Source organism: Alligator sinensis, unplaced genomic scaffold (genome assembly GCF_000455745.1).
Source record: "Alligator sinensis unplaced genomic scaffold, ASM45574v1 scaffold1277_1, whole genome shotgun sequence".
Lineage (NCBI taxonomy): Eukaryota > Metazoa > Chordata > Crocodylia > Alligatoridae > Alligator > Alligator sinensis.
This window is the reverse complement of record NW_005842341.1, coordinates 1032141-1054167: the sequence shown is the minus strand read 5'-3', so window position 1 is coordinate 1054167 and position 22027 is coordinate 1032141. Positions and strand designations below refer to the sequence as shown.

General features: G+C 39.9%; 1 protein-coding gene across 1 annotated transcript in view; it reads left to right on the top strand.

Moving 5' to 3' along the window:
• PPP2R5A (protein phosphatase 2 regulatory subunit B'alpha) overlaps positions 1 to 18944 on the top strand; it is a 94685-nt gene extending 75741 nt beyond the window's left edge. The window contains exons 8-14 of the mRNA XM_006028801.3: positions 1390 to 1498; positions 3898 to 3951; positions 11683 to 11733; positions 13119 to 13238; positions 13330 to 13457; positions 16863 to 16964; positions 17640 to 18944. Coding sequence (XP_006028863.1) covers positions 1390 to 1498; positions 3898 to 3951; positions 11683 to 11733; positions 13119 to 13238; positions 13330 to 13457; positions 16863 to 16964; positions 17640 to 17775 — 700 coding nt within the window. The 3' untranslated portion in view covers positions 17776 to 18944. The remainder of the gene's footprint in view (positions 1 to 1389; positions 1499 to 3897; positions 3952 to 11682; positions 11734 to 13118; positions 13239 to 13329; positions 13458 to 16862; positions 16965 to 17639) is intronic.
• The last annotated feature ends 3083 nt before the right edge of the window (positions 18945 to 22027 follow it).

Genomic DNA, 22027 nt, shown 5'->3' with positions numbered 1-22027 from the left:
ACATTTGGACTAAGTCTTTTCTCCTTTTAATTGCTCAGCTTTCCCATGTCAGTATCTTTGCACTGGAATTTGTCCAGCATTTTAGAATTTAGATTTATTCTAACCCAACAAGGTTTACCAACAAGTTTCCAGCAGCTCACATTAATAATTGTTAAAAACAGTGAGAGCTGTTGGGAGATGCAGCTTCAGCAGTGAGAACCATTTAATTGGATTTGCTGTTCAGTGGATGGATCTACACATGCAGTTAGTGCACATGAATAAACTCAAGTGGTGTGCCCAGGAGCAATGAACTCCGAAGCAATCAGCTCCGGACTTTATTCATGCACAGCGTGTGGAGCCGGTTCAGAGTAGGCTTGTCTAGCAGGGGGCCTGGAGTGGTCAGTCTCCCAGCCTGGGGCTGCTCCCCCTGGCTCCACATGCTACAGAGGGGCTGGCTGGGGGACGAGGGAGCTTCATTGTGGGGCTAGCCAGCAGGCAACCCCTGCACTGAAGCACCCTCATGCCCTAGCCAACCTGGGCAACATCTGCACATGTGCTGCAGCAGTATAGTACTTGCGGAGTAAATTAGTTTACTGCAGCCTAATAACTGTGCACGTGTAGATGCGAGATGTTTACTGTGTAGTGAATTAGTCAGCTGTACAGTAAACATCTTGTGTAGATGTGCTCAGTGTGTTTAATTAAAACCTTTACAGAAATTATTGGGTTTTTTTACAGGAATGTTGTCTACAGTATAAGGCTGCAAGTAATTTTAACACTGGGTGAACAGAGTCAGTGAGGAGTTTTGTTAAATTTTGCTGGTGTACACATACCACTGTTTACTTAAGCTTGAAAGAGGACCTAAATATCTAAGGTGAAAATGAGCTGACCATTTCCCTCTAATCTCCATATAAAAAAACAAAGCAAAATGCCAAATAAGCAATTTTTTTCACTATTTGTGAAGGATAACGGTATAAATCTTTTTGCAGGTCACCTTTAAACTATTTGTGTGATCAGTTTGTTCCTCTTTAGTATGCCTTGCTAAATTCTGTATTTAAACTGCAAGATATTATTGAAGATTAGGGAGGGTTTTTTTGGCTTAAGGCAGGCGGGAAGCACCAACCTGATTTAAAGAGGGAGAAACGTATGCATTTTACTGTAGAATTATGAAAAATCAGAGAATAACTGAACTTGCTTGCTGTGGAGGCTGGTAACTGAGGCATAGCCTGTATTTTATGATGGGCTTCAGGTAGAAAAGTAATTACTAATACATGTATTTCTAAAGATAATTTTTATCTGTAACATAAAACTTTGAGTAGGGTCATTCTCAGTCTTCTAATTAAAAAAAAAATCAAGTGTTTTTGTTGTTTTTTTTTGAAAAGTGAAATAATTGGGTTTAATCATGTTTTTCAGTATTATCAATGGTTTTGCACTGCCATTGAAAGCAGAACACAAACAGTTCCTTATGAAGGTTCTGATTCCTATGCATACTGCTAAGGGATTAGCTTTGTTTCATGCACAGGTATGTTTTCAGAAACATTGTTGAATATAATGTATTTTCATATTAATCTTAAAATTATTTCTATAGCTGGGACAAAAGGTTGAGAGTTTAAATATTCTTTCACAATATGCATGTTAAAATTTTAAATGATTAAAAATGCTGTTTTAGTCCCTGACAAATCTAGATTGTTAATTCTGTCATAATTTTTAACACATTTTTTATCAGTGGAAGAGAAGAATGGTGTTTTAATGAACTGTCAACTTGAAACTGGAAATTTTTTGCCTGTTACTGCTTTGTCATAGATTAAAAACTATTTTAGCTCAGTGCTTTTGTTGTTTGTTCTTCACATAATATAAATTCAGTTTGCAAAAGGGTGGAAAGATCTTGTGCATGTTCCGGTACAAAACAGAAAAAAACAGAAGCACATTTTCCTTTTCTGGATTTAAATTGTTCACAAAAACCTCGTATTAAAAAGAGAAATAGGATAAAGCTGTTTGGATATGTTACAGATTACGTAGCTCTATAGAAAAAATGGAACTTGACATTCAAAGCAGGAATTCAATCTCTTATATTTGAGAAATACTGCATAATTTTTCTAAATATACAGTACTTCAATGCAGAATGAATATTCTGTAAATTTACAAATAAATCCATTTTTAAGATGGCTCTTTTAGGCAAGTTAGCCTGTGTTAGCCTTTTTGCTCTGACCTTAACAGAGTAACATACTCTTTAATTTCCCTTGTAGTTACCTTATTGCAACTTGGGGGTCTAGGCTACATCAGAAGAAATTGAGTTGTAGATAAGTTATTAACTGTCATACCTAATTGTTATGATTATATAATCTTATAGCAGGGGTGGGCAATTATTTCAGGTGGAGGGCTGCTTACTGAGTTTACTGCAGGCCATCGAGGGCTGTATGACAGGCAGCCAGGGGCAGATAAATATTAATTTTCTAAATTTTTTAGGGGTCCTGCAGGCCAGATAGAATGGCCTGGCGGGCTGCATCTGGCCCATGTGCCACATTTTGCCCACCCCTGTCTTACAGGCTGAGTCAGCTCACCAGTTCTTTGAACCATTAGGGCAGAGCTTTCCAAACTTTTCATGTTGGTGACACACTTTTTAGACATGCATCATTTCGCGACACAGTAATTCAGTTCCGGGGGAGGGGCCAAGGGAAGCAGACACGAGTAAGGGAGCTTCGCGGTGCCCTTCCGCAAAATTTTCTGCATTTCGCGCGACACACCTACACACTGCCGCCGACACACTAATGTGTCACGGCACACAGTTTGGAAAGCTCTGCATTAGGGTATCAGAGGTAACTCGAGCAGTAGCCTTTCCTCTGTCACTACTTAGCATGCAAGAACTCTCTTGGTTATATTGAGTTGGTGGTATATGAGACTGGACACATGTCAAGAGTTCTCATTGGAAGATTGCTAGTTCAAACTATCACTGTTCTTTATTAATTCTATGATTGCATGCTGTCTTAGGCATCAGTACCAGAAAGGCTCCCTGGGGCACCTGATGCCTCATCTGTATTTCATTCACATTGAGCCAGCAGTATAGTAGGAGCTCTTAAAATGTGGTGACAATTGAACTTGCAGTCCATCATGCCTCTACAACATAGCCTTCTACAGTGATAAATTGTTTGCAGGTTAAGGAGCAGATTGAGCAGTACATTTGGTCTGCTTTATGGTGCTTTGAAGATGCAAAGCACCTGTAAATATAATTAACTACCTAGTGTGCTCTGGTTGCTTTATGTTGCCTTTATTTACTGATGAATCTACTCATCAGGTTAAAAATTAAGTTTAATAGTACAGATAACTAAACACTGGGAATTTCCTTTGGTAATACCGTATTTGGGTTTATTGTTTTTTCCATGTGGTCTGTATAATGAGCAAATACTATAAACCCAAACAATTCAGTATTAAGTTTTATACTTAAAAGAAATCCAAATGTGAAGTCCACAAATGCACATGTAAGGCACCTAGGCAATCTTAGTTATGTCCTGCAGTTCATTATGAAATACGGGGGAGAAAATCTATAATCTTAGCTTAATCAAATCCAGGTTTGTATGCTTTCAAAACTGGATGGAGTTCTTTCAGTATATTAACTGAAAAATCTGAACATAGCAATGTACATATATAACCCAAGCTACTACAGTGCATGTACATAAAAAGTTATAGAAAGATGAGCGAGTGTGAACTTGCAGCGTCTTCTATTCCATAGCAACTGTCTACATACATGCTCTTACCCTGTGATAGATAGGACATTAACTTACCTTTCACTGAAGACAGGGTAAACTACCTCACATTTGCAGCAAGGTGGGAGCATTTTGAATATTCATCAGTTTACAGCCCCAGTTGTTTAAACAGGCAGTGTCAGTTTAAAATATTTAAATAACAATTTTACTTGCATTTTAGCTGGCCTATTGTGTTGTACAATTCCTGGAGAAAGAAACAACATTAACAGAACCAGTAAGTGTTTTTCCATCTCATATTTTTTTTTTGTAGTTTCAATCTAAACTCAAGTATTTCAGTTAAACTTTCATAAATTAGAAATAGCTAAACCGCTGAGATTGTGACGGAGAGAAAATCTCTTTCTTTCTTTCTTTCTCTCGCTCTCTTTCTTTCGCTCACTTGCTCGCTTGCTCTCGCTTGCTTGCTTGCTCTCTCGTTCGCTTGCTCGCTCACTGTTTCTCACGTGCTCTTTCTCGCTCGCGCTCTTTCTCACTTGCGTGCACTCTTTTGCTCTCTTATTGAAATTTCTATACAGACAGAAATTTCAGTAGTATGACGTTTATGTTGTGCTCCAATTGGCAGGAGAAGTAGAATGAAAAGTTCAGAAACAATTTTACTGAAGTATATAGATGCTCTATTTTGACAAAGCAAAATGTGTTGGCACTCCAAATTCAAAATGTTTTATTTCCCTGCTTTTTTATATTTATTTGTGTTTTCATAGCTGCTGCAAAGCTTCCTGAGAACAGTCATTCATGTGCCATAGATCCCTTCCCCACTGCACTCTCCCATTCTCTTCCTTGAGCCTGGGCAGCCTACATCTCTGTAATGAAGCATAGTAGTACTTCAGCTAGAGAGGAAACTGCAGTGTATCAGAGGAGATACAGTCTGACCAGGCCTGCGGAAGAGAATACTGACATGAGGTATTGCCAAATATTGTAACAACGTATATTATTGTTGAATCAACCACAATGTAATTTAGTTCAGGGTAATTCAGCCCACTTTGTAGTAGTAGCACTTGCCTCCAGAAAACTTCAGTGGTGCAGAAACTATGGTTTTGACAATTTTCTGACCAACTCTCTTTACAGTATAGGTTTGTTTTAAATGACTCAACTAAAATGTTGGTTTTCAAATCAGAAGGAAAATGAAACTGGTATTTATTTAGACAGTAATGCTGAAATGTGTGCAGCAATTGCACAGTGTTGCCTTAAAAAGTAAAAGATGGAGCAAATAACAAAGTCCGAGCTTCTTGGTATGTAGGAAATGATGCTCAGAGAGTTCATGACTCAAAATTCAAATTTAAAATAATAATAGTCTAATCTCTGTAGCTGAAGAAAACCTGAACAAGATGCAGATCAGTGCTGTTTTCTTCCTGAGCAGGGTTCATATTTCTTAGTTACTGCCTCAGGCTGTGTACATTTCTTAATTGGATTAAATCTAGAGTTTAAAAGTTATTTAAAAATAAACTTTATTTAACTGACTATTTTAGCAGGTGTATGCAACAGTGTCCTACAATCACAAACTGTCTCCCTGAGTAAAAAGAAAAAGCTCCAGCTTCCCATGAGATCTTCCAGCTTAGTCTTTGACAACTTTTATGTTATGGTTGTACATAGTCAAAACAAAGAACTTTGTATCAGAAATTGACTGTGGGGACAGCATAATATGAATATAAATTTGCAGTGCTTATTTTATTTTCTGAAATTGCATATGAAAGTAAAACTTTTTAAATTAAGCTGCACTAAATTTCAAGATTGCTTCTAACACGTTATGGAATGTGTGACTTTGTCCCGGACTTAGGTCCAGGTTTACACAGAGCATTCTGTTTGATATAATGGGGGATCCACCACACAGGGGAGCTAAATTTTCTCACCAGATTCCCTAAATCCTGCTTTTATTTTAATTTCTTCAGTGTCCATGAAATACCCCATGAAATTCCCATCCTTTTCAGTATTAAAAAAAAACATAATTAAGGGGCCTCATTCAAAATATTTAGACATTCTTGGTAGATTTTTATTTTGTAGGTAGCCTCTGTCTGTGGCTAGGCTCCAACTGGGGCAGCTTAGAATCCATCCCATTTGTACAGGGAAGGGAGAGTTTGCAAATGGCTTCATCTCTGGCTTCTCAGGTTTTGACTATTCTCCCAGGTTCCACCTACGTAGCCTTTACTACTAGTTTTCCTCAGTGCCTGGATGCAGGCTGGACTTCGGTCCTGGGTTCCCTGGGTCCCCAAATTGCTATGGTTATGCTCCAGGGAACATGCTCAGAGAACATGTACAGCAAATTAACTGATTCCTCTTTTAAAGGAGGAAGCTTTAAAGTAAAGAGTGTTTGTGGGGTGGGGATGGACCCGATGATCTGTAAAGTCCCTTCCAGCCTCCAAGAACTATGAAATTATGAAAGCACATCCCATTAAGGCAAGGAGATTGAAAACGAAGGTACTTGGCTTCAAGAAAATGTCAAATTCAGTGGCAAAAAGGTGGAATTCCATGGCCTCATGAAAAAATATTACGTGTATGGCCAGACAAATCCACAAGGCTCTGAGATGAATCAAGGAGGTATTTTTTTCTTTGTTTTGTTTTTACCTTGGAGAGAGATGCTTTGGAAGGTCAGGGAAAGAACATTGGATTGTACATTTCTGGCCCATAGGGCATAGTGATTTTTTGGGGGGTGGTGTTTAGAGCTGAAATGCTGAAGCACAGTTCTGCAGCAGGTAGATTCTCCAGCTGTGTGAGCACAGGGTCCTGCATATAGCTGACAGAACTGCGCCACAGCTAAAAGGCGGGGTGGGGGATGGACTAATTCAGGGATACATGTCAGAAATGCAAATACGTGCTAAAGGTTACATTTGTACATAGCAAATGATGAAGCACAAGAACTCTGACTTATATCTTGTACTACTACTTTCAGTGAATGTTACCCACTATCAGATGTTGTGCTTCTGCCCAACGTAGGGTAGAATTTAGCTCTGTGTTTGAGACCTAGTTAAAGTTCTAAGGAAGATGAATGGGTTCAAACAGCATACAACCCATCCAGCAAGAATAAACTGTAGTAAAAATGTTTTGCTGCTTAAATAAGCAAATGAAATTGTAACTGTATGTGGGACATATTAAGCAAGGTTTCATTTTGCTTACTTGTTTTTCATGATGAAACTGCACTTTAAACTGAAATAGTTCATATGTCCTTTCCCAAAGTACTATCACTATTTTAATAGTCTTAGAAGTTACTTATAAGAATATATAATTACATAATGCAAGCTGTTTTGGGGAAAGGAAGAACTTTTTAATAATATTATACAAAGTACTGCTGAAACACCATCTGGGATACTATGTACAGCTTTGGTCCTCTGTTCAGGAAGGATGAATTCAAACTAAAGAATTTAAACTAGGGGCAGAGAAGGGCCATTAGGCTCGTATTCCTTTTATGATTCTGTCTTACAAGAAGAAACTGAAAGAGCTTGGCTTATTTAGCATAGCAAAGTGAAAGCTTGGTGGGGACCTGATTGCTTTCTATCCATACTTCAGGATGAGTAAATACTAAGGAAGAAAAACAACTAGAGGATAATTTTTGAACAAGAACCAAAAAGGTTCTTGTACAAAAATATTGGCCACAAGTAAATTTAGATTGCAAATTGGAAGTTGTCTAACATCAGAGGAATGAGGTCCTAGAACAGACTACCGGCAGCAGTAGCGGGAGCAAAACAACAAAGTGATCTGCACTTGGAACGCCATCAGCTTATCAAAGGGGATCATGTGACATGATTGCCAGAAACAGCAGATGACAATTGGTCTCAGTGCTCCCCAGAGATCCTTTCTAGCCATATGTTCTTGCCAAAGAGGAAGAAGCAAAAATGAACAAATCCTTTACTTAATCCCTAGTTCTGCATTCGGGTCTGTATGAATGGGTTGGTTCTGTTGACTTCCATGCGGGTTTCTTGTTGGTTAAGTTTTTTATGTGTAGGTACATCCTAGCAGGATCAGCATGAAAAGTAACTATGGTCATCACTTAGGCTAAGTACAGACAGTCAAAAAGCCCCAGGCTGAATCCATTCAATCTTTGCAGGTTTCTCTAAACTGCATAGATTGAACCAATAAGCAAGTGAATGGACACTCACTTTTGAAACCAGAAAGGCAGCCAGACCCCTGCAGTGGCTCATACCAGTAGCCAGGGGGCAAAAGAGCATGTCTCCCACCCTGCCAAACATTGCCAAAGGCACCTGAATGCAGCTGAGCAGAGCTTATCTTTGATTAGCTGCCCAGCACATGCCCCTTGCAATCCTTCCCTCCCTCTCCCGCTGGGTAGGGGTGAAGGGAGGAAAGCCCCACTGCAGGCTACCTCCCCACCATGCCAGGCAAATTCTGGCTGGGGGTGGGAGGGGGTTCCCCCCACACCCCCTCCTCAGCCAGCCCTAAGGCTGAGGAAGGGATGTGGCTGGGGGAATTGCCCAGCTCTGGGTGGGTGGTGGGAGGGAAGAAAGCCCTGCTGTGGGTCTGGTGCCAGGAAGGGGGTGGAAGTTTCCCCCATGCCCTCTCCTGAGCTGGCTGGAGGAGTGATAGTGTTCCAGCTAGGAAGTAGACGGGTGGCGCGGGCCCTGCTCCCCTGGAACAGACAGCATAGTCCAGAGCTGCTAAGCATCTTGGGATGCTGGGGGAGTGTGAGTTAACTTGAACCAGGAGGGGATCTGGGACAGAGGTTCTGTGAACTGGTTTGACCTAAATCAGTGAAGTCTGATACTACATCCAACCAGGTTTATCTTAAACCAGTTTTGGCTATTTTGAAAGTGGTTTAAATGTGCTGAACTTCTGTTTTGTTACAAGTTTAAACCAGTTTTTTATCAGTTAAACCAGTTTGTGTAACTTCTATCCCTACAGTACAATCAGTATAATTACTCAACATGGAAAGAACAGTAATTATACAGATCATAGAAAAATAAAACATTAAGAAATGTAATACCTCCAAACACAGAAAATGCAAGTGTTAAGGTCTGACAGGGAAACAGAACCCAATTTATATTTTGTCAACCTTATTAGATCAACTGATGCAGTAGAATGGCTGTCTTTATATCTTGCTTTTTTTTTAAAGCATGGACTGACACTTAGGGTCAGTTTAGAGGACATTCAATCTGAGTTGTTAGTGTGCCTCAGGTCAATCCTGACATTTGCAGAGCTGACAAGTAGAGTTTGTTACCTAGCCCTACTAAGCACTGTAGCCTTGAAATTTATAGAACGCTTGTTTCTGTGAGAATCAGGCTAGATATGCAATTCCTGTAAGTAATAGGAATCAACCAACAAGTATATAATGCTGTAAGTGAATTCCACTCTGCATGAAGCCTTATATGACCAAAAGAGGTCGTAAAATTAGAGTACCAATTTGTGTGAAGATTTTGTCTAGTGTGAGCAAATAGTCAGTAGCTTGTATGTTAGGGTTTAGTGTCTCTTGATGAAAACAACACTTTTTAGATATGTAGGACATGCTAAAAACCTGCTCCTTGTTATGGCATCATGTTTTTTTTATGGAAGGTAATATTCCCGTAGGCCATACTTGGAATATTAGTCCTTGGTAAATACCTAATTACCTATTCAAGTTGAGACAGAAATGTCAAAGATAATAATGACAATTCACATTAAAGTATATGCAGTGCTTTCACTAAAATAAATGATGGAAGCTTCTAAACTTTTAATTCATCCTCAGTTTCATGCACTTGAGAACCTGATGTTAATCAGTTCATGTTCCAGGTAGAGGTATATAGCTGCTTCTTGGTATTCCTTTATATCATTCTTTGTCAAACATGAATTGTCTGACAATTTTTTGCTCAGGTTGTTTGGTGGACAGAACAGGAAATCAGAAGAATGAGTCGTCATACATTTGTTTGGGATTTTTGGTTTAGAAATTTAAAAAATCTAAATATCACAAGTTCCAACAGTCCATAACCAAGTCAGTGAATTTTAAGCTAAGTAACAGAAAATAATTAATGACTTTAAATTGTTTATTTACATAAACAGATTTAAAATTGTAAATCCAGGGAAACTAGCACAGTTATTTTAAATAAGGCTGAATCTACTACCTCTGTTTGTGAGGGTGGAAATAAAAAAAAAATTATTAAAGGAAAATATGCAATTAATCTCAATGACATTTAGGGGTTCATGTTCCTTCTTTTTTCTATACTGTCTGTCTTGATCCCTACACTTGGAACCTCAAAATCCTCAGAAAGGGAGTGCCATTCGCACGTTACAGATAGCTACAGGCTGCGTCAGGCTGCAAGGGTTACAGCCCTATTTGATTTGGCTGAGACTTCATTTCTTTACCAAGGGCTTAGCAGCAATGATTGTGTTAAGTTGCCCCAGTGTTCCCTTGTTGAGATGGCTCACTTATTAAAGTTTGATATCCACAAGGGATTTGTTCTTCTCTACATATAACTTGCTTCCTTTTCATGTATCTGAGCTTGGGACTTTCCTGGTCAGTCTTCTAAATTAATGATGTACAGATGCTCATGGCAACATCCAAAAAAGGACTTAGATGCCTGGCCCTCTGAATAGAATCAGAAACCTAAAATTAGGTACTTGGCATTAGGGTAGACACTTGAAAAGGGCAGTACAAAAATAAGAAAAAAAAAAAGGTTTTGTGATCAGCCTTAGAAATAAGTCTCCCTATGAGGTTCTATGATTTTTATTTCGCACTGTCACTCAGTTTTTGCTTTTTCCTAAAATTTATAATGCACTTGTAGAATTATGCTGTCTGCAGCAGACTAGATAACAAGAGAGTCAAGCAATTTAAAACAAAGCCTTTTCACAAAATCTCCAAATTGCATGTCAGTCTTGACAAAACAACATAGAGAATCAATCTTTGTTCAAAATAGATTAGTCATTCTTTTTATTCACTCCTGCTGTGATAAACAGTGTGCAACTGGACCAGAAAATGGGAGGACCTTTTCTTGAAGTCAGAATCTACAGTGTGCCTGAAAAATGTCTCTATGTCTAAAATATGTAAAGCTGTTACATGAAACCTCAGATTACCCTTTAGTCAGCACTCAGTTTTTGAGTTAAATATGCCAACCAGATGTTTGTTTCTAGAGCAGTTCTTCATTCTTAAATATTTCCATCGTCCTTCAGGGAGTAGTAATTTCTAGCTGTGCCCAGGGGTCCTTACCAGTTTCGTAGAAGGTCGTTTCCAATGGAGTTTTCTGAATCTTTTCTTAGGGTGCCAAAACACTGAAAACTAAATAACAGAAAGGAATAGAAGGTAGTTGGGTCAGTGGTTCCTTTACTTAGCCTTGTATCAGTTTGGACCTGTGGAAACAGCTGTGCATAGACCAAAAGACAGTGCTTTTTAGAGGATCTCTGGGGCTTGAGATGCAGAGAGGCAAATATTAGAAGTATTATTCTCCAGAGAGAATATGTTCTGAGAAATTAGGTACAGGTGAATAATCATGGGAAGTTTTAACACCGTACCAGTTAATACATCCACTAGTGGGGCTTTAGGAAACCTTAACTGTATGGATGTTCTAAAAACTTGAAGCAGTAAAAATTTGTGAGCAAAGCTATTGAGGTATTCTAAACACAAGGGAAAATACTGTATTTTCTCTCATATAACAAACCCTGGACTAAGATATGCACCTTATTTTTGAAAAGCGAATCGAGGGGGAAAAGATCTATTCTTGTAGTGAGGGAGTGAGTAGCAGCAGCTAGGGGGCTGAGCCTGCTCACTGTTCTGCTCCCTACAGATCATATGCAGATTTTACTTGTATTTTTGCCCAGCAAACAGCAGAAACTGCCTACTGTATGTGAGACAATGTGATACATGTCAAATGACACACAACAGTATTTGCTTATTAAAACAGCCACACTTTCACCCCACCCTTGAACTACAGGTTTGAATAAGAAAATTATGTTATTTTAATATTAAAAAATCTAGTTCAGTACATAATAGAAACTTGCTCTGGTTTAACTTGTTTTTAATTTTATGTTTGTAATATAGGTTATCAGAGGATTGCTCAAATTTTGGCCAAAAACTTGCAGTCAGAAAGAGGTTGGTTTTGTTACTTGTGTGTTAACAAATCATTCTCCTGTACTGATATAAAACGTAGTGCTGCAGGTTCAAGTGCTTTACTCCAGGTGCTTTTTCTGGGATCTTGGAGGATTCTTTCTGGTTCTGGAGGATTTCTCAGGGCACTGGTATACCGTGTGCAAATTGTGCATATGTAGTTACTACTTTGTGTTAAATTTGACAGTGTTGTTAATTGGTAAAAAGTTATTGCATATGTTTATCAGTACAGAATTCTAGGATACATACTATCATTTGGAGCAGTATTTTGTTTAAGTCTTGTTTACATGGAAGGCATCATTACTCTTTTCCCTAAGGAAATGTGAAAGCTTAATAAAAATACTTTATTGGTTAGGATAAATGCAGTCCGTCTGCATTGTGCTGACTTTGAACACTATGAAAGTTGATAAGGTTTTAGTCAGCGGCTGAAACTTTAAATAAAAAATATGTCACTATTAACAAACAAAAATTCTACATAGTATTTTTTGTATAGGTACAATATTATATATAATTCTTAAACATACTTATTTCATATGCTGAAATTACTTAGAAAATGGTCTTGTAAAATCCATTTCTGTGATTGACTATATCCCATGTTATTAAATGTAAGCTAATTGGGAGTTTGGTAGCTTTATTTGCCAGCAAACCCCTCTATAAAAGTGTTATTCTTTAAGACTTCTGTATGTCAGCCACCTTGGATTTTCTTGTACCATCTGTATGTTGTTATAGTCAAGGCAATTTAAAACTGAAATGAAGCATTTGTAGTTTGAGAAGTTACTGTAGAGGGTATCTCAGACGAAGAGAATTCAGAATGATCCTTTGAGGCCCCTTCTGAAGAAATTTAAAATATGCTGGATTTATTTTTTTAACCTTCAAAACACGTTTATAAAATATGACTTTAAAGCTTTTAAAGCAGCTATTCAGAAGAGGAAATCCAAGATGGTTGCTGTATTCCTGGCAACTAAAACATTAAGTAACACCCCTTTCCAAAAATGTAAGCTAAGAAAAATTACAAATTGAAATAAAATACCTTGTGGAAATGTAATAATGTACCACAGTCTTTGCAACATGCTTGACTTTGGGTACACTGCTTTAGTACTTTTTTCATTTGGCATCCTCAGTCTAGCCATACTATAGATAAGTGGTTCCCAGCCTTTTTTTCCCATGACCTGCTGCTAGGAGCAGAGTGCAGCAGCAGCGGCCCAGGGGCAGGGGCGGGGGAGCTCCCGGCACGCGGCACAGCACAGCTCATCTTTTGTGTGTGGTGCCGCCAGCATTGCCTGCACAACCCTCCTTTGGGTCGCGACCTGGGGTTGGGAACTGCTGCTGTAGATTATATATATAAATAAAAAGTCTTTCTTTATAAACAGGTAATGTTTTTAGGTGAAATTGAAGAAATCTTAGATGTAATAGAACCAACCCAGTTCAAAAAAATAGAAGAGCCTCTATTTAAGCAGATATCCAAGTGCGTGTCAAGTTCACATTTTCAGGTATGAAATGGCATTTTTAGTAGTATTGCAAATGTGATGTTTAAGTTAGCTAGCTGATTTTGTGGTTCTGATTCTGAAATGTGTATTTCAGGTTGCAGAAAGGGCTTTGTACTTCTGGAATAATGAGTACATTCTTAGTCTGATTGAGGAGAACATTGACAAAATTCTACCAATTATGTTTGGTAGTTTATACAAGATCTCCAAAGAACACTGGAATCCGTATGTACAGCTATTTAATTATTTATTTATTAGTATTATTAGTAATGAATTCCCATTAGTTTACTTTTGTTTCTTGGGCTTGGATCATGCAGCCCTTTGCACACAGGCTTAAATTAATTTAGGTAAAAAATATAACTGATCCAGATCCTCTTCTACCTCTACCTCTCATACACTTCCTTATCTTGCACACAAATAAGTAGTCAGTTGTAGCAGGAACATGCTTTGCAGTTATTTGAATGAAGGAAATGGATTTGCTTCGTAGCTACATTATGCTGCAGTTGTCTTGGACTCTTATTTATTAGGAATTGAAATTGGCTGGGTAAAATATCTAAGGATGGTGTTGTGGTTTCTAAATTCATCTGCTCTTCCACATCTGTTAAAAAAATTAGCTAGCAATAGACTTGTAGGAAGGTTGCAATACCTTACTGCATCAGAATCCAAATAAAATACCATGAGCCACAGTACCGTAGCAACATCTATATCAGTAAGTTTATCAATTGTAAGTTAGGAAAGAAAAAGGTTAAGCAAGAAAAAAATGCACATCATATGGTGTCCACCATAGTACAAAAGATTAAAATGACTGTTGAATGTGCATGACCTCAAATGGTAAATCACAATTCCTATTGTGTGAAAAATCCCCAAGATAAAGAGGTGTGTGTTTTTCAGTGACTAAAGTTTTAGAATGAAAAGAGTATATATTCCCTGATCTAGAACTAATATTTATTCAGTGTTTCCATGTTTTTAAATGCTTTATTATGAAGACTTACTAAAAACGCACTTTGATCATTGCACAAGTAGGAAGTTGATCTGCTTGTCACTTTTATATACTGTATATACCCAAATCCAAGACAATTTCAAATTTAAGATGACCCCTCCCTCCCTCGCAGTATTTAGATTCTTTACATGGAAAATGCATAGATTTGTTATAACCTTCCATGTAAAGAATCTAATTATTGGAGGGTCATCTTAAATTTGTTCTCCCTACCACCACAGCAAGGGGGCTGGTGGCAGGGGAGCTGAGCAGGCATGCCCTATTTGTCACTTCCCAAAGGTGGATAATGGATAGACACAGGGACAGAGTTGTTATATCTTTAATGTCTTTCCTTTCCAAATTTTTATTTTTTTTACTTTAAAATTATTTTAAGTGCCAAGTGAATGGCACGCTACAGTCGAACACAAGATTCTTCCCTAGAATATACAGTCTAAATTGGAACATGCCTTCTTGACTATGGAGGGGAACACTACGATAAGTGTTACAACAGGATCACCTAGGGTGTTTATACACATGCTCCATGGCGGGGGAGGGGGGCGCTTTAATTTAGTGCAGCTCCAAGAGCTGTTCTAATTAAAATGTCTGAAGCATCACGTGTATAGGGCATGTCAAATGAGCTTTAGTTAAAGTGCCCCCACCACCATTTTTCAGCATGGGGACACTGATGCATGTAATGCTGGGGTCTGCTGGAGCACGGTGATTACCACGCCCTTGTATAGGTGCCCCTAGATCAGCAGTCTGCGACTCATGGTTCACAATCAACATGTTGCCCATGAGACCATCTGGCATTTGTAGCCACAGAAAACTGCCTTTTACAGTTGCATGTTCCTTCAGGTTCATAGGAAGAATAAGGTATAATGTTGAGCTGCTGAGTGTGGTTACCCCTGGGCCAGCAAGGCTTGAAGGGATTGCTGAGTTAGATGGTTAGATCTAATACGTGCACCCTGGAGGCCCTAAGTCTCCAAAGTTTCTATAGCTTTATCTAATTCTACTCAGAAAATAACTAGTAGTTTATTTGGAGGAGTGGTAACTTCACTTTCAGGTGTAATGCCTAGAGTTATTTTTTTAGAAGGAAATTAAAGATAAAGTGTTAATATATTGGAATACCACGTTTGATTAAGAGCACTTTTAACCTAGAGGAATATACAGGTTTCCCTCACCAAATGCTGGGGTTAGGTTCCTGAAAGTTCCCGTAGTTGGCAAAACTGCGGTTGGCAAGACAAAAGGCGTATGGAGAAAATGGCAGGTGGCGGGCTGATGCACGGCCACAGAAAACCATGGTTATTCAAAAATGTATATTGTGGTAGCCAAAATGGTATATAGAATATTAAGCATGGATACTCAAAACTGTGGTTGGTGAGGGAAACCTGTAATTCAAACTTGGAGTACAATAGACACACAAGAAAATGCTCTACAGCTTTTTCAGGCTTGTGTTGATGTGGGCTATGTTGACCCAGTTCATAGAATAATAGAAAATGAGGGTTGGAAGGGACCTCAGGATGTCATCTAGTCCAATCCCTTGCTCAAACCAGGGCCATCGCCACCTAGGTCATTCCAGACAAGGCTTTGTCAATCTGGGCCTTTAAAACCTCCCAAGGATGGGGATTCCACCGCCTCTCTGGGTAACCTGTTCCAGTGCTTCACCACCTTCCTAGTGAGAGAGTTTTTCCTAATACCCAACTTAAACCTCCCTTGCTGCAACCTGAAACCATTGCTCCTTGTTCTGTCATCTTCCACCACCAAGAACAGCCCGGCTCCATCCTCTTTGCAGCCCCACTTCAAGTAGTTGAAGGCTGCTATCAAATCCCCCCTCAGTCTTCTCTTCTGCAGACTAAATAAGCCCAGTTCCCTCAGCCTGTCCTCAGAAGTCATGTGCCCCAGCCCCCTGAAACATTTTTGTTGCCCTCCACTGGACTCTCTCCAACTTGTCCACATCCTTTCTATAGTGGGGGACCCAAAACTGGACACTACTCCAGATGTGGCCTCATCTGTGCAGAATAGAGCAGAATAATTACATCCTTCGATGTGCTGGCAACACTCCTACTAAGCAGCCCAGTGTGCTGTTAGCCTTCTTGACAACAAGGGCACAGTGCCCACCCACAGTACTCTGTGCCCTGCCCACGGTATTCCGGGCCAGTGTCCACGGAGACCCTGTCCACGTGCTTACTCTGTCTGACACCCCTGGACCTGTCTAGTCACCTACCACTAAGGGAGTTTTGGTGAGCTGTTGCAGGTGAGTAACAGGTACTGATCCAGCTCACAACAGCTCATCAAAACTCCTGAACGGCCTCCCAGCTGAAATAATTTCCTGCCCCTGCTTTAAACAGATCTGAATGTTTTGCAGCCTCATGGCATATAAACATTAAAAAAAATCACTTGCTGTGATCGGGGCATATGAAGTCTTCCTTTTTTATTAACTTCTTTATAAATGAAGGCCAGGACTCCATGTTTTCCATTTCTATTTAAAGAATCCTTTATGCGTAGGAGAAACCAGACTAAACACCATTTGCTCTTAAATCTCAACAGTCTCAAATACAGTAAGACTGGAACCCAGTATCAAGGTCAGACACTTAACACATGCTAGGAAACAAATATCGTCTCCAGTAATTTGCAGCATTTTCCTTTTGTTATAGGACCATTGTAGCGCTGGTGTATAATGTGCTGAAAACGTTGATGGAAATGAATGGCAAGCTATTTGATGAACTTACAAGCACATACAAAGCGGAAAGGCAAAGGTATTCAACTTAGTTTAAGCGTATGTATTCAGAACGTTTGGAATGCCATCTGTAAAAATAAATAAACACATACATAAAATAGTGAGCAGTGTACGTGCTGGTGCATTGGAAGCTTTACGATGAAACACTTTTATAGAAGACTCGCAGTCAAACTGATTTATTAAAGATTTGGAATATTTTTAAAGTAGCTTGAGAACTGGGGAATGGGTGTGACCATATTTATTTGAAAGGTTATGTGGAGAGAGAGAAGATTGTCAGAGAACTGGTAAAGCAACGCTTTCCACACTCCATTGTCAGATACTCAGTCTCATAACCCTTCTGCATTCATGAATTTGATTTCCCCCTATTCCCCCCCCAAGGTTCTAGATTTCTCACTTTGACTTTCTTTTTGCTAAAAACAAAGACAATTTAGAATGACAGTTTTTCTAGAAACACATTTCCTCAAATAAGCCAGCCTTTCTAAGCAGCTGATGCCACACTTGTCATTCAGTACCAAGAGGCTGGACCATCTGTATTCAGCATTGGAAAAATACTGCCCCCCCCCCCCCCCCCCCCCCCCCAGCCAGCTTTAAAAATTGCAAGAGGAATTTGTAGTAAACTTGTAGAAGTGCAGTTACATACATCACATCTGCAGCCTAGATGTATTCAGTAGTGATCTTTTTAATTTTTCTGCAGAGAGAAAAAGAAGGAATTGGAACGGGAAGAGTTGTGGAGGAAGTTAGAAGAACTAAAGCTAAAGAAGGTCTTGGCTGAAAAGCAGAACAGCACTCACAATGTGCTAAATGCACAAAATAATACAAGTGCCAAATAAAAGAAATGATGCCCTCTGCTTGAGAGAGACATACTTTTGTACACTTCTGAACTAGGTAAACATTGCAAAACAGAAACCTCATCAGTATAATAGAACTGGCCAGCCTTTTTCTCTGGCAAAATGTAAATGAAAAAGCTATGAAATTAAATACAGTAGTTGAATGATACGTCATTACCACAGCATATTGTAAATTTGTCTAATCATTGATATATTGTCACTTTTGAAGTTTCATAGAAATGAATCCATAATGAGTGAGAATAATTATGGGAGTGGTGAGAATTATGACTTGAATTTTCTTTTTTGATTGTGTTGCACATAGGTGGTGTAGTCTGCTATGTACATTTTTCCTTGTTTTATACATGCTTTTCACATTGCTGCATACCTTGGTCGAGATTCTAGAAAAGGCTTCTAGTTCTGCTGTATTTTCTCAAATAAAACTAAGCTACATTACTTTTTACCTGTAACTTGAGGAGATACCTTATGTGCCCTTCATACCATTACAGATCTCAAAGATATTGCTGTATTGAATACCAGTGAGCAAAGAATCATGCTGTGGGTTTAAATTTTTAATTTAAAAAAGCACAAGTTGGCAACAAGTTGAAGTATGAACATCTAAACTGTTAAAGCGGACCTAGTGCATACTCTGTGTCTGACCTTATACTCGATGAATGTTTTGGTGTCTGCTTACCCCCTCCACATGCTTCTTGCTCCTGGGCCTAGTTGGGTTTGTTTCTCACCTTATGGCTGAAGATGGAGCTTCCTTTCGAGCCCATTAGTGATGCTCCCAATCAGCCCAAGTGATCTCTGGAGCAATGTAGTTGTTGCCCATTTTTCTCCCTTCCATCCTCCAGAGCTGCATCCACAGAACTTCCAGCCTCTGCTGGCACAGCGAGAAACTAAATCTAGGATTCCAAACTAGGAGGGCGGAGACCTTGGATCCTATTTCTTGTTTTATTTAAAGAAAATGCAGTATGCTTCTTCAGTGTAAAATGGAAAAAGCAGACTGTAGAAGTCTTGTCTGTTTCACTTGATCAGGTATTTCTCACATCTTTTTGATCAGAGTTACCATTCCAATCTCTTAAATTGCAGTTCTGTGGAAAACTGTTTTGTAATGAGAGCTCTTCACTGGGGGATTGAGCAGCGTTCAATAAAGTCTTTGTTTGTATTTAGTGTTGTACTTCACCATCTTTCTGTTCTACCCTAATGACCGGAAAGTATATACAGCAAGTTCTGTGGAACTCTGCAGACAAAATTTAACATTAATGAAAAGCCCCAAGCTATTTAAAATGCAGTTACGGTTAAGAACCAAACCTGGCCAACAAAGGTAGGTGGCTGTGCATCACTCACATCCAGGTCTTCTGTTTGGTCAGTTACGTTCTCTTCCTAAACTTTCACAATAGGTGATGCATTACCAACAAAGTCCTTGCCTCAGCTGCTTGTTGGTTGGTGTACAAGACCTTTGATCTCTGGATAAATGACCTATTTAACTTTTTTTTTTTAATTTAGTACTACTATTTTTTTAATTTAGTACTAGTATAGAGAAGATTACCTCTTTGTAATCTTCAGTGTTAGTAAGAGTGCTGTGCTCCATTACTATTTCCTATTGGAGCAGTTTCAAACTCCTTTGGCCCGGGGGGCTCAATGAATGGCACAGGCCCAGGTTGCAGGCCAGATTAGGCTCATAGGATCCCTCCCCACCCTGCCCAGCACACCTGATTCAGTGGCTGCACCAGCCAGTTTGGAACCCATGTTGTGTGTGGCATGGATCCTGGAGTGGCCAGAATAGGTATTTCACATGGCGCGGTCCAATCAAAATAGCAGCTGCATGGCTCAGGTGGTCACCGTGTGCAAGAACGCACCATGCATGGCACCTGCTTGGGAGGTGCACGCTGCATAGCGCCCATTCCAGATGGTCCAGGACCTCTGCCCAGGTACCACAAGTGGCTTGGATCCCAGACTGGCTGGAACACGTACCATATGCAGTGCAGTCCCAGAGCTGTCTGGGTGGGCACTGGGTGCAGCAACCAGACTGCAGAGAATGGGGTGCCTGTTCAGCCACTCTGGGACCCATGTGTATGTGGCACATGTTGCATAACAGCTGGAGCAGCCACTGGATCATCTATGCTAGGGGCAACGGGAAGGAGAGTGAAGTGTATGAATCCTGTGCCACAGATGTGTGCCATGCCCTTGTGGGTCTGATCAGACAGCACTGGGGGCTGGATGGCAAGGGCTCTGCAGGCCGTATATTTGACCCCCCTGCCATCCAGCATTCAGATATGCTGTTCTTCTGTAGAGTAAGACATTGTTAGGTGGTTGCTTTTCCATTTTTGATGTCGTCTGCTTCTGTATTCCTGAAAAGTAACAGGGCCTACTTCTGATCTTGGGCTTGTTACAGCCTGATGATGCCTTGAATAGATAAGCATGATGCCTTGCAGGCCTCTAATTTCCTTTGGAAGGACTGTACTTTGATAGGATGTGACATCAGACAGGGTGAGTTTGTTTGCTTGTACCAGAACCAGACTATTAAAAAAAAAAACAAGTCAGTTGCTCTTGAGTCACTCCCTTAAGTCAAGGTGCCTGAGAGGAATGTGTGCAGCCTTGGTGCTCAGCAGCTATCAGGCTGCGCTTTGGCTCTGGGAGGGAAAAGGGAGCAAGTCCAAGCTTGCCTGCATCCCCTTCTTGCTGAGCAGGAGGCCTTCTGAAGCTGTTAGCACCTTTTCTTTTTTTAATTTTGGGGTGGCCATGTCCATACCATATATGGAGTCTGAGAGAGAAGGGTGTGTGGCTTAGGTGCTTGGTAGCATAAGGGATGATTTACTGTGGGCAGGTGAAATAGCATGAGCTCAAGCTTTCTCATGCCCCTTTCCTGTAGGGCTGTCCTGCTGGGGCTGCTGAGCCAGGTTGCTTTTCCTTGAGCCAAGCACAGCTCAGATAAGCTCCTGACTGGGGGTGCAAAGGGCAAGGTTCAGGATTGGGAGCCAAAGCCCAAATCCTAGGCCCTGCCTCACTCTGAGGGTTTGGCTTGGCTGTATGTATGGATGGCTTCATATAACCAGAATCTAGTTGGGTACCAGCAGTGCCTGAGGCTTGTCCCAGTTCTTTGCAAGTTCATCAGCCTAACAGGGGGTGGAGTGAAAGTGAAGTCAATGCAGCATACAGCCAAAGCCCAGGGGCTACCTTGGTGACTTGTCAAGATTTCTGGCCATCTCAGCCAGCAGCCCTCGTGCCTGCATGTAAGCATTTCAATTTGGGCCATATCACATCAGGAATCTGAAAGAGAAGAGCAAGTAGCTTTGGTCCTCAGTAGCACAGAGGCTTGGTTTTGGAGTAGGATGGTCCTGAGTTCAATGTTACTGGACTCCCATTCTTGCTGGGCTTCACAGCTGCCCATGGCTTTTACTTATTTATTTAGTATTTGGAGTCCAGTTTTTATGGTGGCACAACTGAGATGTTAGGCAATGTCTGTTTCTACCCTTAGAGACTTTTACTTCAGTATCAAACTTTTTTTTTTTCCAGCTGGAATAGGGATGCTGCTGCTTCAGTCCTATGAAAGGAACTGGCTTCATGAATAATAGGTCCTCCTCCCATTTTTCTCTCTACACATTACTAATTCAGCAATAGTTCCTTTTGCATTGTTGGCATCAATTCAGTTAGATGTAGGTGATGAAAGCTGTAGAGTATTTTAATTTTTAAGCAGCAGGCAAAACAGCTTGGATATAATCAGCAGGCTTCCTTCCCTCCAACATTATTCCCAGCAGTTAAGTTTAAAAAGGAGAGTGGCAAATTACTGAATCTGTTATACTAAAACTAAGATTCCTTCCAGCTCACAGCCTAAACCTTTTCGGGGTGTCTACAAGTGACTTTCCAGCTGGAATTTATGATTTGCTTATATATTAACTGAAGTTACACTTGTATCCAGATTATAGAATAGATTCATGAGACAAATAACATTAAGGGCTGAGGCTTTAAGAGGTCTTTAACTGGTTGTGTTCCAAGAAATATTCCACATATTTAGTTTTTCAAGTCTTTAATACAGAGTTAATGCATCATAACCACAAACTTAACTCATTTACAAAATTTCTAGTGCATCTTATTTTATCCTGTAACTTGGAGACTCAAGCAATGAGACCCAATTCTTTGTAGACAGATCATGACACAGCCTCCTGTGTTTGTGGTAATTGGATTCTGATTTTTCCAGATACAATCTAAGCCAGGGCTAAGCAAAATATAGCCCGCTGAAGACCTTTATCCA